We start from the raw sequence: 18,208 nt of genomic DNA, 5'->3' as shown, positions 1-18,208 counted from the left end.
TCCATTTTATGTAGCAAATCAGTGAAGTCCCAACAATGCACCATTTATTCAGCATCTGTGGTACTTTTTAGAGCATCAAAATATACATAATCCAAACCATTCAGATATAATGTATTATAATTCTTTCCTTTTAAAAGATCTTCTGGAAACATATGGGACATAAATAAACATACTGCAACTTACAGCCTTCACTACCGTCATTAGTGAATTTTACAATTTCCTCAGCAAGAAGTTTCAGGAGCACTGACTTAGAGTCATCACAAATATTCCTTGGCCTGTTTTGCAGCAATAGCACTCTGTGCTCGTTTTACACTTCTTCTATTTCCTGTCCTTTCCGTTTTCTCTCCATCCCTTCTTATCTTCTTCCTGATCTTCTGCTTTTAGTTTACTCTGTCTTAGAAAACTGGATATTAAAAAGCTTATTAAGGTGTATGTGTTACACGAATCAAGAAGATCCTGCATGAATGCCTAACTAGATGAGAATCTCAGAGGCCTTTTCAACGTAATGAAAGGATCTTATGTATTCACTTTAAAAACAAACAAACAAAACTGTGCTCTTGTTTGTGCTAAGACTGCTAAAAGCCTGGTCTCTAAAAAGACGGACCCAGAGCGGAATGCCTAGACCAAAGCTCTGACCACATCATGAACTCAGCATCTCCGCAATGCAGGTGAACATAGCTTTTCAGGTAAGAGGTACCATTTTCAAAGTATCATGATCATGTTACATCAGCTTTTGTAGATAACAATTTAGTTTTTGATTAGGTCTACCAAGTCATATTTCTTCAAGCCTCCTGAGGCAGTCGTGGAGTTCAAAGTACACATCAATATGACACAGAGTTCTAAAATTTTATTCAGCGTGATTTAAATTTATTTCTTACTTGCATTTCCATATATAAGATAAAAATATGAAAGTGCTAAAAATTGGCAAGAAAAGCAATGATTGATGCTGGTATTATGGGATTTTAAAAGTAATGTTCTCTTATACCTCTTTACAATTTATTGCAGAAAACCCATAAATGATAAGCCTGATTATATTAATTAACATATACTAACATTTTTGGTTTTTTTCTAAAAAGGAAATTGGTTTAAAATATTTGGCATAACATAGTTGATAATTCTTTTTTTCATGTTTAAGTTAGTGATTTTTTTTTTTTAAGGCAAAATTATTATTGGGTATATAGTGATGGTGAATTTTTCCAGGCAGAGTTCCTGCTTTTAGTTGTTCATACAATATCACAATTTTGTGGTTGGGATGAAATATTAGAGTTTGGCTTCTAACAGTTGAGGATTTGCAATGAAGCTGTTTATACACCCAGACTGTATGGTCCTTTTGTAAGAGGTAAAAACCTGGAAGACATGACTACAGGTAATGATCTTTATAGCTCTCCACCAGTAGAAAACACTAACAATTTTAAGAAAAATGGAGAGTTGAAGAAATCATTTAACATTTGTGCTCCTTCAAATGCTGTCCTTTTTATCTTCCTTTGAATTCATTAATTATAGATCTACCACATGATTTACAGATACCAGCAGAAATGGAGGTGGAAATTACTCCCGCTAGGAACTCCTACTGAACTCCTGTTAAGTAGCTTGGAGGCTGTTAAATGTTCCATACTATGAACAGACACAGAAATTCAGTACCAAGCACCGTGTTCCCGGAAATTCTAGGACTGTGCATATTCTCTCCAAAAATGCATACTTTTCGTCATTTTAAAATAGGGGGATTGCTTGTACCATTTAATTTTTTTTAACCTATTACTAAATGGCATAAATCATGCAATTCTGCATCTCTCAGAGGCTGTATTCCAAATTTCCTAAGCATACAAGAATCAAATTACTTAAATTATGTCTATTTTATATTCTGAGTGCATGCATTTGCAATTAGCTATGTCAGGCATTTTTCTTTCATTTAATTTCATCATCATCAAGTAGTATTTGTTAAGTACAAACCTAGCTAATTAATTTTCTAGAGAATAAAAGGTATTCTTAAATTCATTCTCTCTATTTAAGAGCTCTTAAATAATCTACCTGACATATGACATTTTTTCCCATAGCAAAAACTGCCTTTAAATTTTAATTTTTACATTATTGTTTCAAGGTTTCAATAGAATGCATTACACTTCCAAAGTGAGTATATTCAAATTAAAAAACATCATTCAGAATTAGTACAACGGACTCCATGGAATTTTTATTCTTACTATAAAGGGTGTTAGTATTCTACCTTAATTTTTCAAATATATCACCATTCTAGTTATATATTTTTCTAAAAGTAATTCATTTTTAAGGTAGAAAAATAAGCAGTTTGTTAGTATTGTCGATAGACATAAAAATGCATTTTCTCTAAAAAACATTCAGTTAAGAGTATATCAAAAGCAAAGGAAGAGGGCTTCCCTGGTGGTGCAGTGGTTGAGAGTCTGCCTGCCGATGCAGAGGACAGAGGTTCGTGCCCCGGTCCGGGAGGATCCCACATGCCGCGGAGGGGCTGGGCCCGTGAGCCATGGCCGCTGAGCCTGCATGTCCAGAGCCTGTGCTCCGCCGCAACGAGAGAGGCCACAGCAGTGAGAGGCCCGTGTACCGCAAAAAAAAAAAAAAAAAAAAAAAAAAAGAAAAGGAAGAGAAAGCCACTGATCCCAGAATTCAAAATGTTTAGCACATGAGGATGAAATTATGTTAGGTCTTCAAACTGATCGTCTAGACTTTATGTGTGCTTCCTTGGAAAAAGAAAAAACTCATTTTTATGTAGATTTTGGGAAAGGAGAATATTTTTCTCAAGTTATTATTTTTCTAACTGCACAAAGACAATATACCATTTCATTTATAACAACAACATATTCACTTTAAATTCCAATCACAAAAATGAAATTTTAGAAAAGCACCCTCCTGAAATCCTAATTTCATTCCACTCATAGTTCCCAGTTCATGAGAAAGTTAACATACATAGTTGCATCTAGTATAATTTGGTTCTGGAAGTAATTACACTACACATTCAGGGGCAAATGCCCAGGAAGAATGACAGAAACTAAAATGGAACTATGCACATTTAAGGCATGTTATTATTTAAGCAAATCAGCATCAATACTCTAATCCACATTTGGCTGTTACGCTCAGTGGTCACTTTGGCTGTACACTGAAAAGCATAGCTCAAAGGGATGTTTCAGAGGGCTCTACAAAGGACTCCATAGGCTACCGCAGCCTGAAATGGCAATTGCTGTGACCTGCCAGTGGCAGGGAAGAGTGTCTGGGCTTTACTTCTTGACATGCAGACTGGAATTTAAATATTAAGATGAGATTAAGCATTTGAATAATTCCGAGTAGAGTAAAAATACTGTTACTTTGCCCTTAGAGTGGGTGAAGGATTCACTTCCAAGAGGGAATTCTAGGGTAGCTAGATGCTCTTATTTTCAAAGAGATTTATATCTTTATTAGAAATGACTCAAATAAGAGATGGAATGATAGAAAGCAGCAGCCAGAGAGGTAAGGGGCGGGGGGGCAGGGGGGGGGGGAAGAAGGCCCTTAATTATAGTCACAGTCATCCAGGGGTTTTACATCTGGCAAGAAGTAGCCTGGCTTTGTTTACACCAATGGAAGTCCCCAGGAGAATCGAGCACACAGAAGCCACAGGAAGAATTTGGTCATACTTTTCAAAGTAGTTTAGTTTCCAAAAATCCACCTTCCCTAAAGGGGAAAACACCTTGAGAACCAATTAGTGGTAGGAAGGGCCAGGAGAAAAAGAGTGTGCCCTGGCAGGAAGATTATTTTGTTGATTTCAGGTAAAAACCTCTGGCCACATGCTAAAGTGGATGTTCCCCACGCTTATCTCCCCTCTGCCCCAGGGACAGTGCAGTCTGTTACATTTGTATCTTCTGAACAAGGACAGGAACAAAGTCTCAAAACAATTTTTGTAAAACCTAACCCTCAATCACAGAACAGGTGGCAATTTTCTGAGGAGTAACAGTGGATTATTGGAACAGCAGAAGGAGAATAGAAAAATACTTTTCTTTCTCCTGGTCAATCAGATTTCTTGCGAGCAAAGCTTAGGTATCTACCCTCTACGCTGCAGAAAGTAAACGAGACAAATGGATACTACACATTCACAATAAGGCTAAATTCATGATTGATGCCTCTTACTATTTAAGATCAGCTATAAATATGCTGTCCAGTAGTTTTTAATGGTGTGATTGTCTGACTCAGCAAACAGTGCCAAGAAAGAAATTTACATAAATGGAAAGTGAAACCTTTCTGCAAGAAACGGGGCGTTAGAAACTGCTTAGGTAAGGAGATGCTCACTTACACAAACATGGATATACATATTAAACCTGCTCTCCAATATCGCTTGAGCTTAAGTTATTGCCCATAAAAAAGCTAAGATGTTTGCTTTTAATTTCCAAAAATTCATTTCAGTTTCAATTTTACTTGGAATAAATTCTGTAAATAGAGCTGTCATTAGGAATAAGAAGAATAATGTCAAGTTGGTATCCACAAACATGACCAAGACGCATTCTTAAACATAGCACTTGTTTAGATGGCTGGGCTCAGGATGATAAGCATGATATAAGACAGCTCCAGGACAACAGCCCCTGATGTCTAGAAATATGAATAGATGAGATGAAAGAGCTTTGTCACAGGACAGCATAGCACAGGCTCCAAAGTCAGACTGCCCGGGTTCAAATCTTAGTTTAAGCAATTCCTGGCTTTGTGACCACAGGAGAGGCACTAATCATTGAAATCTGCAATCTCTCCCGATGAGATGGCATGATTATAATGCAGTGTGAATGTGAAGAATAAAATGAGAGAATCCACCGAAAATACTTATTATACAGTCCAGCATATATTAAGCACAAGACAGAATGAATGTTAACTGATGCTGTTGTTGCTATTATTACTATCATTTCCCATCTGCTCCTGGCTCTGCATTTCTGAGCCTGATTGGAGAGTTTGATAGATTGGATGATTGGCCCCAATTCTTCACCCTTCTCTGTACCCAAACCTTTGCCATAGACTCATCATGGGGGGACTGTTTCCCTATTCCTTAACATGGACCTTGGATTGAGTCATATGTCTTGCTTTGGCCACTGGTATGTGTGAGAAGTGACAGCATGCCAGTTTGGAACTCAGAACTAAAGAGGCTTCATGACTCTCTGACATCAGCTAGCCTGGTAGTCCAAGGTGTAGTTAAAATATGTGGAGCACGCTCAGATCTGTAGATCTATGGTGCGATAGAGACATACCAGCCTGAATCAAAGCCCTTCTAGTTGCCCTGCAGGGCCACGAGGGAAGTAAAGGCTTACAGATGTATGTTACTGAAATGTTGTCATTACTTATATGCAACAGAAGCTAACTGATCCAAGGAGTGCATTAAAGAGTTATCTATCCCCAACGCATTTCTTCTTTCCCAAAGAAAAAGACATTAGCTCAGTGTCTATGTCTGAAGCAAAAGTGGAATGATTAAGTGTGAAGAAACAAATGCTTCAATAAAGCCAGGATCCTTGGACCAGGGGGGCCTCCTGCAAACTCTAACTATGCCTTCGTGGCTTTTGAGTGGGAGAAGGCACACATTATTAATATCAAAATGATTTTAAAATGGCTAACATGTATTCAACGTTTATCATAGGTGCGGTGCTAGGCATTTTATATCTATTGTCTCTTTTTGTCCTCACAAGAGCACCAGGAAGCAGGCACTACTAATTTTACTAATTTTACACATGAGGAAACTCAAGCACACTGAGGACAATTAAGTTGCCTACATTCACCCACGGTGAGAGTGGTGAGGGCAGGATTCGAGCTTGGGAAGCCTCACTGCATGGCATGAGACGATGATGATGGTGAGGGCAGCTGACGATAAGCACAAGAGGGGGTGTTTTCCCCCCTCTCTGTAATCACTTCACTGCTTTAATCACATTGTGCACATTACTGTATTCAATCCTTAGAACCCTACACATTAGGTATTATTATTAATGGTGCGCTACTTGGAGCACATGGTGCTCCGTAGAGTTGCATGTGAACTCAGGCAAATCTAGTTAACCATTATATTATGGTAACAGCGATGATCATGTTGCCTGCCCCTGTATGAAAGAGCAGAATCACGTTCTTCTCCTTTTATCTGGAAATTTATAAGCTTCTCTAAGTTCAAAGGCAAATATGCATTCCCAGTGGATTTTCCAGTGTATAAAATGTGATAAATGACTTTTAATTTGTACTACAGTCTCTCCGATTCCACTGAACTTTCACTCCTACAAGCACAAGAAGTATAGTTTCTTATTTGTTGCTTGGATGTTGACTTGTTTTTAGTTTTGCTTTTCTGATTTCATATTTTTAGGTTCAACTTTATTAGGTTACAAACTCAGAAGAATCCTAACAGTAATTAAAAATAATGTAAAAGAGAATATTAATCATAGTGAGTTATAAGAACTATCAATAGGACATGACCACTTAAAGTATGAAAACAAACTGTCACCCAGATCTGTTCACACATACATTCCCTGCGTCAGGCAGGAAAGCCTCAGTGGTCTCAAGCCTTTAGACACTTTCTCCATCCAATCCCCAGGCACAACGATGACATCTCTAAATAGCTTCTCATTGATGTGCAAACATCACCCCTACCTACCTTAAAAGCAGCACCTCCGTGGATGATGGATTTGATAAAAATCCCCAAGTCTGTTCCAGTTTCTCGAGATTTGTTCCCCTTCAAGCTCACCCCAAGACCAGCAGAACCAGAATCATTCAGGGGGATCTCGAAGGTGAGTTGCTCAGTTGTTTCCAGGGAGAGTGCGTAGCAGTCAGGTTCTCCTTTCTGTTGGAAATACACATGAAAGGAGTAAAGGAGGAGAAAGCAGATTAATATTTATACACTCAGATGGCCAAACACAGATGCAACCGGCAAGATGGGATGACTGGACCTCTAATAGCTGTAATTCTGCTCCGGGTGGGCAAAGGCTGGTCTCTCTCTGCAGGGGCCACCATCACATTGATGGAGTGGAAGGGAGAGGTTCCTGGGAATAATATCTGGTGATGGTCAACAGAGAGGATTCTTTGGCAAGGCTCTCCTACCATTTGAAACATTCGAAAAGTATTTGAAAATTCAGCAGGATATTCTCAATAATTAAAGAGACTGGACGTTACTTAGGGAATCTTAGGTACCAGAAAAGACCTTAGAGATAATGTGATCTCAACACCTTTATTTTACAGATGAAGAAACAGGAGCTCGGTGTAGAAACGTTCTAAAATTTTGGGGAATATTTGGCTTCTATAATTTAAAACATATCATTTACCGTGGAAGCAAGGCTATTGATAAAGACTGTCAATAGGATACTGAACACTGAAAAAATAAACTGTTAATTTTAAAGTCAGAGATGTGATTTTTAACAGCTATCACTGAAATAAATTTCACTTTGTCAAAACTCATGCCTTAAGCTTGCTCCTTTGGATAGTATAACTCACTGGCAATTGGTTTTTGAACCTAAACAAAAATGATAATGCACAACAAATATTCATGTCATCGCTGATAAATGACACTTAGCCATAAGCCTAGCTGTTCTAAAAAAATTACAGAGTATGGTGGCAAAAGGCGTAATTAGGGTTCAGGTCTCCAGGGAGAAGCATGCGGTTAATCATATCCGGTCCCTAGTGTTTTCAAATATACAGAAGTGGGGATAGGAAAGTGCTGTCCACATGATAAAGTGTATAGTACCCCTCCTGCATCCTTCCCGAGCTTGCAGAAATGTGAAACTCTGCCCCAGTGTTTAACTGAAAAATTTGAAAATGAGATAGCCCTGGAAACCACCAACTCATTCCAGGTCGGTAGTTCCTTCTGCTCTATAATTATGTCTAGAGACTCTCATCTTAAGGTCACTGTGAGGGACACTTATGTAAAATTATGTATTTTAAAAATTATGGAGAATGTCTGAATGTCAGTCACAAAATAACAACTATAAAATCAGAAGTAGCAAAGAACCCACAATTAAAACAGGATTAAGAGGTCTGATCATAGCCAGATCCACTGACATGGCATCTTCGACTCCTCCCAAAGTAGAGAAAGCCCATGTCTAGCCTTAGAGAAATAGTTCCTTCATTTAATTTCACTGTAAGTGAAGTTAGCTGTAAAGATTTTGACAAGGGGTAGTTTCAAAGAAATTAAACTTTACTGCTTAATTTAATAAATCTATTACAGGTTAGCTCTTTTAACTAACTCATTATATTACTACCTAAGAAACAAATCCCATTATTTGATACAAAGCAGCTCAGGCTTTCTTTAACCTTAGCACAGGTGACATTTGGGGCCTGATAATTCCTTATGGGGGCTGTCCTGTGCATTGAAAGATATTTAGCAGAATCCCTGGCTACTACCCACTAGATGCCAGTAGTATCTCCTTTCCCAGTTGTGACAATCAAAACTGCCTTTAGACATTGCCAAATGTCCCCAGGGGTCAAAATCACCTTTAGGTGAACACCACTGCCCTGAACCAACAATTGTCAAATGCAGTCCAGTTCAAGGCAACCAGGGTCTAGAGAGGCAATGTGGACTGCAGTGAGTGCTGCCTGATGATAGGTTCCTAAGTACCAGGAAGGGGTGGCAGTAAAAGTCCCTGCAATCAACTGGGTCTCATGCTCAAAGGCTCATGACAGAGCACTGAGATGGTCAGAATGAACTCCTAAGGAAGTCTGCTATGTATTGTATTAGCTATGTCTCTGGTTATACGGCAGCTAAGTTTTCAGAGGCAGAAATGCAAACTTTGTGGGACTAACGGAGTATGAAAAGTGAAAAATACTGAATTACTTGGTGTGTGTGTGTATGTATATATATACATATATATATATAAAATACTGCTTTTTACTTATATTAGAACACAGAAGAAAGATGCAGTCTACCAAGTGGTGTTTGCTAAATTAGTTATGCATACATATATATATAATATATATGCTGTTTTTGTACTTTTTAATTAAGAATCACAGAATTATATAAAACAGTGGTGAAACAGACTTTTAATCATGTGAGAATATGACAGTATTAGGCATAAAAGCTTACGTATACAGTACATTTCAATATGTAACATACACTCTATACTCATATTCAGACACCTACTCATCTACCTATTACCTGCCTGCCTTCCACCCCCGTCCCATCTATCTGCATAGGAAAAAACTTGGTTATCTACTGCCACTGCAATATGGACTGTTATTTTTTTCTTTATAATTTGTTTTCCAACACTTCTCAATTATAAAAGAATAAATGTTTTTAAAAGGAATTTATGAAGATATAAGAACCATGTGCTGTATTATTGCACTGCCAAGTAGAGAGATGGTCAACACATCTCTATAATGACACGCATGTACGCATTTACACACACATGCACATAGATATACACATACGTCTAATATAATCAATACTAGATATTTATATACCCTACAGTAGTATTTATATTATACATATTTTTTAACACTACACACAATACATAATATGTATATATGCTCTATAAATATAGGTGTATGTGTGTGTATACTAACTCCTCTTAGAGTCACCAATTACCCTCATGTTGGTAAATTCGAGGGTCAATCCTTGGCTTTCATCTTACTTGGTCTACAGTAGCATGAGACCCAAATTATCAAGCCCTACTTTCTGAAACACTTTCTTCTCTTGGTTCCAGGACACCACTTTTCAGCGTTCCTCTCCTACTTCACTGTCTACTCCTTTTCCAATCCCTTTTGCAGACTCTTCCTAATCTCACCAATCCCTAAATACTAGTGTCCTAAGAATCAATCATCTGACCTTTTCTCTTCTCTCCCAACCTCACTTTCAAAGTTACCTCATCTAACTTCTGCCCCCAATCCTTTGTGTCACCTCCTCCCTCTGCTTTGAATATTCCTCCCTTATATTCCTGCAGACCTTCTTCCCTTATTGCCTTCTATTCTGTGTTCAAATGTCAATGTATCAGTGAGGTCTTCCCTGATCATTCAGTTTAAAATTGTTTTAAGGTTCTCCCAATACTACCCTACCCATGTCCATTATCCCGATTTGCTTTTTCTCCATTTATCACATATTTTTCTAGCATTTATCACATACTATGTACTTGCTTGCGTCCTTTTTTTTCATAGTGTCTGTTGAATGCAGAAACTTTTATATTGCCCTGTTTTTTTTCCATCAATGTATCACTGATGCTTAAAACAGTGCGAGACTCAAAAATAGGCCCTGGATAGGCTCTAGGTTCCTGCTATTCTGGATTTCATTACTTTAAATGTTTACACAAATTAGTTTTTACATTAAAAATAATTGTAAAGAGCATACAGTATCACAGTTATAAGAAACCTTAAAAGTAACCTTGTCTAATTTCCATTGTCATACCACACTTCCTCCTCCTAGGAGAGATGATAACCCAGCTCAGCTTCAGCATCATATTCTCAATGAAGGCACCATAGCTACCAATCTGTGACAAATCTGTGTCATAGCTAGCAATCTGTGACAAATGTTGGACTGTTCATGATTTAAAATTGCATCATGTACCTCAAATCATAAGTGAACATTGCAAACAACAATACTCATGGTACATTTCATCAAGTTTGGGAAGCCCTGTGATCAAGTACCCAAAGCCACATTTTATCTACCTGCCTTCCTGTCTAGGCATCCATGCATATACACATGTATGCACATACACAGATATAAATAGAAGTTTCATGAGACAATACTTACCGAGAGGGCAACACATTCTAATGTTTTCTATTCTATTTCATTATTTTTAAAAATTTGTCACGACCCACTACATTAATTTCATAGTCCAATAATGAACCACAGTTTTCAATCTGGAAAACACTGCAATGATATATAAAGGCATTGCTTTTATTAAATAAAAAAAACGAAATGGAATGCAAAACCAAATGGTGAGTAAAATGTTAACTGCCTTTTCTTTCCTAATTTTCATAAGCCATTTTAATGCTTTATCTTACCTATCCCCTAGCCCTTAACTAACCCTTTATTCTCATTTACACAAACTTCCTTCAAGTTCCTACAGATGTTGTTCTGTTATCATCCTAATTATATATATCTCCGCTTCTCCTTCCCATTCAGTTATTTCTTTTTCTATCTCTCCATTCTCTCAGTTTGTTCCCTGAAATACTATTTCACTTTCTAAGCATAGTGAATAATCTCTCACAGTTGGAATTCGGATATGAGACTGGCCCATTCTGGCTTGAGTGAAAAGAGTCAATCAACAAATTTCTGCTAACAAACCAGTCATTCAACAAATTGTTATCAAGCATCTACTATGTATCAACACTGCAATGTGAAATGGCCAGTCTACACAGAACATAATTGGTAAAAAGGTTGTTGAACAACATGGCAGGGCCTTTCTGTTTCACACACAGTATTATCTGACATGAAGAAATAGAGTTTAACAATAGAAGAGAGGAAACAGAGGAATCTACATAGTAGGAGCTTGACAGATATACAACCATTTTTATCAAACAAATATCAAAAGTAATTATTTGGTGTGAGGGGAGGAAAGAGAGGCAGGAAGATGGATGACTAAGGAGCCATCCATATTGTTAGCTTAAGAGTGTTCCAAATGAGGCTATCTCTGGAATAACAAATGTCCCTGTATTGCAAAGCAGTGTTGTTTCACACATGCAAGTGGTAATAACCCAGTCTTTCAAAGCCTGGGGGAATCTCCAGTCCACAGGCCAATGTTCAATTTCCCAGAAGCCCAGGTCAGACCTGAAAGCATCCATGCTGAGCCTTTTATGGCCCTCATTTCATTAAATGCTGTGCTCTTGGCTCAGCACGAGCAAGTTCTGGATGTCTTTGCCTCGCCTCCCAAATGTGTAATTAGTTTGTGTTCGGAGCAGCTTAACTTTATGCAAGAGTTATGTTTTACCGGCAATCATTTTGTCAGTTACAAAACTCAAACAAAGGGGCTTTAAGGCAAAAAAAAAAAAAAAAAAAAGCAAAGCAAAGCAAAGCAAAGCTTTTTTTTTTAATATAAAGCAAAAGCCAGACCTGGCAATTCTGCCAGGATGGATATTTTATAATTATCACTGCTGAATTTGCCTAAATAAATTCTCAAGAATTTAAGGTGATGAAACTTTTGTTACAGCTAAATAAATTTTCACAACAATGAAAGGATAAGACACCTTGAGGACACTTAATTTTCTGAACATTTTTAATCTTCTGAAAAAGCATGGGTAGTTATTATTAGCATGAAAGGTTTTTGGCCAATTGGATTACATAGAATTTTTTTTTTTTTTTTTTTTTTGCGGTACACGGGCCTCTCACTGTTGTGGCCTCTCCCGTTGCGGAGCACAGGCTCCAGATGCGCAGGCTCAGAGGCCATGGCTCACGGGCCCAGCCGCTCCGCGGCATGTGGGATCTTCCCGGACCGGGGCACGAACCCGTGTCCCCTGCATTGGCAGGCGGACTCTCAACCACTGCGCCACCAGGGAAGCCCAGATTACATAGAATTTAAACTGTGAATATTGCCCTATAGTGGAGATCAGAGACTCATTCCAACAGCTGGGAAGCATTTTTTAGATTGTACTTTTAAGAGAGTCAAGAAAAGACGACGACGAGAGATGAGCTAGTGCATGCAAAGCTATGTGTGATCTAAAGACAACCATTGTAATAAATAGCAAAGGACTTTCCCACCACTACTGCTAAACCAGAAGAATTATTGGTGATTTACAAGTAGGCAGATTATCTTTTAAAGTCTTTTGCCCTCTGAACAATATAGACAAATCACCAAAAAGAATCAGAAATCATAGTACAGATAATCTTTAAAATTCTGAATTATACTACAGGTGGTTGCAAATTAACCCCAAACTCAATACTATATACCTATCACACAGAAAAGGAAAATGTAAGTTAATGTTGCAGTAAGTAGGGCAGAAGCTTCACAGAGCTATATGTAAACAACACTGCTATTTACTTTTAATGAAGGAACGATTTTTAATGATATTGTTAGCTCAGTAATCAATATTTTAAATATATGTTCTTATGTGATGTTTTAAAGTATACATTCATTCATTTTAAAGTAATTTAAAATCAAATATCTGAAAGATGAAAATACTATAAACTATTTGTAACTGAGACACTTTTTCATGTGTTTTGAAATCCATTCCCCAGAAAGGGGGCAGAAAGGGGAACTACTGAAAGCAAGAGCTGGTCTCTGACTTAACTTATCAAAAACCAATTTCCTTTATGTAAAGGATTAATCTAATACCAGAAAACAAATGTCAAAAAATGGTCATTCTTTACTGCCTGTTCAATATAAAAGTACCTTAATATAATACTAAGTCAGAGATTAAAGCTAACAAAAGTAATGTCAGTCAGAGTTAAGATTCCTATAGCAACCTTTTTTCCCTCCTACTTACAGTATATATACTTGAAAGATCAGCAAATTCAACAGTTTAAGCACACTGGAAAGTTTTTTTTTCCTTTTCAGATATAGATTAAAGAAGTGAAAATAATATTTTGTGTCATGAAATGTAATATAAATTAGTATTTTATAATTCAGACAGCAAGTGTTTTTATAAAACTAGAACCTGCTTTGTTAATATCAAGAAACAACAGATCTTTTTGTTTTGTGTTTAGTCTCTCTTATTAGAAGTCAAAAGACTTTAAAGTATTTTACAGGCAATAATTCAGTAGTTAAAATACAAAAATACATGCTTTTATATGAATATAAGATTCAAGAACAAACAAAATGATTGTAATATCCAGTGATCTAAAAAGGAAGCAGGGTGGGCCTGATTCTACGAGGAGCAGACCCATTTGAGAAACTGGGTTCCTAGGTGAAATACTTCTAATATTTTGTCATCGCAAAGACACTACATGCCAGGCTACCTGCATTTAATGCCTTTAAAAGACAACAGAACTATCAAGGACAAAAGTAAACATAAATAAAAATACACAGCACTGCAGGAAGTGGGCTCCCGGTTAGGGTGCTTGCTCTGACCACAGCTCAGCCCGGCCCACTTCTCAAGAAGTGGGTGGCCCCTGACCCCATGACACAGTCAGTCCACAGGCTGCTAGAGCTCCCCGAGGACGTCTGGCCCGAGGCCATGTCCAATTAGGGCTGGCTTCAGTAACCAACAAACTGATTCCTTCTCAGACTTGGATCATTCTAAGGTCTAACACACAGAGGGACAATCATTGCATATGCGGAAAAAGAGGAGGGTTTCCATGATGACGGATTCTAGGGAAATGGTTTATGTTAGGACTTTTCAGTGCTTTTAAAAGTTAACACACATTCCCTAATTTACTTGACCATGGAACGCATCTTTGCATGAAGTGTATTACAGGAAAGTGTTCCCTAGCGTACACTTAAAGAAATACTGCATTAGAGAACGCAGGGAAGGTCAGGCTAGAAAGGAATGGAGCAGAGAACAGAGAAGACTCCAGAAAGAAATCTTGTAGGTCAGGAACAAGGTCCCAGAGATGCCACATAACCTCACGGTTCAACCTTCCAGTTCCATTATTTCTGCATCACACTCTGGGTACATGTCATATGTCACAATTACCATCAACAACAAAAAGAATCATGCAAGGAAAGTACAGTCTCATGCCAGGCTTCAAAAGATGCAGAATACAAGTACATTCTGAAGCTTTTAGAATAAGGGAGTCCTTATTCCATAAAGGGGAATAAATGACATTTAGTTTCCTGATGTGAAATTAAAAAAAAAAAATTAAATTTGTCTGGGACTGGGAGATTTCTGAAGATAGTTTAAAGACAATGAATTACAGGTTGTTTTCACTGGGCTCTTAGGAAGTGTGAAGTCACAGAATAAAATCTTAAATCATCAGAGTGAATATATAAGAATGTTCTACGTAACACCCTCCATTCTTAGTCTATGGGTCATTGTTTAGGGTACAAGCTCTTTTAGTAAAGATGATATACCTTTTGTCCCAACTCAAGAATTCTAAAGGCAGTGATTACATCTTGGGTACCTACATTCTCCCTAGAGGACCCAGTAAATGTTCTTTTACTTTAAGGCACAGAGAGTCATGTTCATTAACTTATGCTATAATGAAGTAACAGTACTACCACAGCCTCAAGAAAGTAGTATTTTCATGAGGGCTGAGGGAGGCGGAGTTTGCTTGTTGGTTAAGCCTTATAAGAAAATAACGTAATAGGAATATAACCACTTTAACCCTACCCTTTTCTCTGATGTCTGAACTGCATCTAATGAGACTCCAGCTGGAAACCAATCCCCTTTAGTATAGTATTAATGATAAATAATCTTAAATTCCAAATAGAGATTGAGAAATCTCAGTGGGAAACAACCGTTTTAAATTCACAGTACATGCTTACTGTTGTAATGAGAATATTCTTACCATACATATATGCCATTTGTAGATAAAGACACATAATTTGCCTTTTATCTTAATAATTAAGTCAATTACCCTGTTAAAATTAATTTTCAGATAAAAATAACTATAAAATAAGAAGTCATTTAGGTTCTAGAGTATAAAACCCATTAGATTTAAAATGTGGATATGTCTTCCTAGCCTCACTACTGCTAACAAATTGATGGGAGAAGGGAGGGAAATCTACCCAGAGTTCATTAATGGGGAAAAGTGAACGGATGTGTCAGTCAGCTGTTGCCTCCCAAATACTGCATAACAAACCAATCCCAAAACTGTGATATGAATAATAAGGCATTTATTTCCAGCTCACATTTCTCAGGTTGACTGCTGTCTGGCTGATCTAGGCTGGGTTCAGGTAGGCTGGCTTCCAAACTGTGGATGAGGTGCATGTCTGCTCCACAGATCTCTTAACTTCCTTAGACCACTGGGTATCTGAAACATGTTTCTCACATGATGAAAGGCAGGAATGCAAAAATGAAAGTACATCTAAAGCCTTTGCCCACAAAACATCTACTAACATCTCAATGGCCAAATAAATTCATATAGCCAAGTCTACAGGCTAAGTGTGGAAATACTCTCCACACATCATGAGACCATAACCAAAATATAGGTATTTAATGCTACCATTTGGAAGTGAAGAACTGAGACAAATAATCCCATCCAACAACTGGGTGATACACACACACGCGCACAAGGGAGATATCCAGGGCTAATGATATATCACAGGGTTTATATTTCTCTTAATCATGTCTTTTCTTTTGGTAACACATTTTCTATTTGACACATATATGCATCTGTTATAGTCTGCATGTTTTCGTACCCCCAAAATTCACATGTTGAAATCCTAATCTCCAAGGAGATAGTTTTAAGGGGTGGGGCCTTTGGGAGGTGATTAGGTCATGAAGGCGACACCCTCATGGGATTGGTGCCTTTATTAAAGAGACCCCACAGAGATTCCTAGCCCTTCCACCATACAGAGATACAATAAGAAGTCTGCAACCCAAAAGACGGCCCTCACCTGACCATGCAGGCACCCTGACCTTGGACTTCCAGCCTCCAGAACTGTGAGAAATAAGTTTTTACTGTTTATAAGCCATCCAGTGTGTGGTACTGTTATAGCATCCCTACCAGAATGAGACATCAGGTTATAGTCATCCTACAGTTTGGCCTTCAGAGTGGCTTCTGGGTCTGTGAGATCTCACCAAGAGAGAGGAAGTAGGTAGCCTAGATCTAAGAAGACTCCCTCTTTAACATTCTTGCACTGTTTCTGCCAGGTTCTTTTTTTTTTTTTTTTTTTTGAATGTTATTATTCTTATTAGTTATCTATTTCATACATATTAGTGTACATATGGCAACCCTAAGCTCCCAGTTCATCCCACCACCCCCACCCCCAACCCCCGCTTCCCCCGCTTCGTGTCCATATGTTTGTTCTCTACATCTGTGTCTCAATTTCTGCCCTGCAAACCGGTTCTCCTGTACCAGTTTTCTAGATTCCACATATACGTGTTAATATACATTTGTTGTTCTCTTTCTGACTTACTTAACTCTGCATGACAGTCTCTAGGTCCATCCACGTCTCTATACAAATAACCCAATTTTGTTCCTTATTATGGCTGAGTAATATTCCATTGTATATATGTACCACATCTTCTTTATCCATTCATCAGTTGATGGGCATTTAGGTTGCTTCCACGACCTGGCTACTGTAAACAGTGCTGCAGTGAAGAGTGGGGTGCATGTGTCTTTTTGAATTATGGTTTTCTCTGGGTATATGACCAGTAATGGGATTGCTGGGTCATATGGTAGTTCTATTTTTAGTTTTTTAAGGAATCTCCATACTGCTCTCCACAGTGGTTGTGTCAATTTACATTTCCACCAAAGTGCAAGAGGGTTCCCTTTTCACCACACCCTCTCCAGCATTTGTTGTTTATAGATTTTCTGATGATCCCCATTCTAACTGGTGTGAAATGATACCTCACTGTACTTTTGATCTGGATTTCTCTAATAATTAGTGATATTGAGCAGCGTTTCATGTGCCTCTTGGCCATCTGTATGTCTTCTTTGGAGAAACGTCTATTTAGGTCTCCTGCCCATTTTTGGATTGGGTTATCTTTTTAATATTGAGCTGTAGGAGCTGTTTATATATTTTGGAGATTAATCCTTCGTCCATTGATTCGTTTGCAAATAATTTCTCCCATTCTGAGGGCTGTCCTTTTGTCTTGTTTATAGTTTCCTTTGCTAGGCAAAAGCTTTTAAGTGTCATTAGGTCTCATTTGTTTATTTTTGTTTTTATTTCCATTACTCTAGGAGGTGGGTCAAAAATATCTTGCTGTGGTTTATGTCAAAGAGTGTTCTTCCTATGTTTTCCTCCAAGAGTTTTATAGTGTCCGGTCTTACATTTAGATCTTTAATCCATTTTGAGTTTATTTTTGTGAATGGTGCTAGGGAGTGTTCTAATTTCATCCTTTGACATGTAGTTCTCAAGTTTTCCCAGCACCACTTATTGAAGAAACCGTCTTTTCTCCATTGTATATCCTTGCCTCCTTTATCATAGATTAGTTGAGCATACGTGGTTTTATCTCTGGGCTTTCTATCCTGTTCCATTGATCTATATTTCTGTTTTTGTGGCAGTACCATATTGTCCTGAAGTTGTAGCTTTGTATTATAGTCTGAAGTCAGGGAGTCTGATTCCTCTAGCTCTCTTTTTTTCTCTCAAGGTTGCTTTAGCTATTCAGGGTCTTTTGTGTCTCCATATAAATTTTAAGATTTTTTGTTCTAGTTCTGTAAAAAATGCCACTGATAATTTAATAGGGATTGCATTGAACCTGTAGATTGCTTTGGGTAGTATAGGCATTTTCA

At 37.8% G+C, this 18,208-nt stretch overlaps 1 protein-coding gene across 2 annotated transcripts in view; it reads right to left on the bottom strand.

The window, feature by feature from the left end:
* PARD3B (par-3 family cell polarity regulator beta) overlaps nt 1–18,208 on the bottom strand; it is a 1,038,680-nt gene that overhangs the window by 454,932 nt on the left and 565,540 nt on the right. For both annotated transcript variants that reach the window (XM_079924321.1, XM_079924322.1), the window contains exon 11: nt 6,605–6,790. In XM_079924321.1, coding sequence (XP_079780447.1) covers nt 6,605–6,790 — 186 coding nt within the window. The remainder of the gene's footprint in view (nt 1–6,604; nt 6,791–18,208) is intronic.

Source organism: Stenella coeruleoalba (genome assembly GCF_951394435.1).
Source record: "Stenella coeruleoalba genome assembly, chromosome: 6".
Classification (NCBI taxonomy): domain Eukaryota; kingdom Metazoa; phylum Chordata; class Mammalia; order Artiodactyla; family Delphinidae; genus Stenella; species Stenella coeruleoalba.
This window is presented reverse-complemented; position numbering and strand designations above follow the sequence as displayed.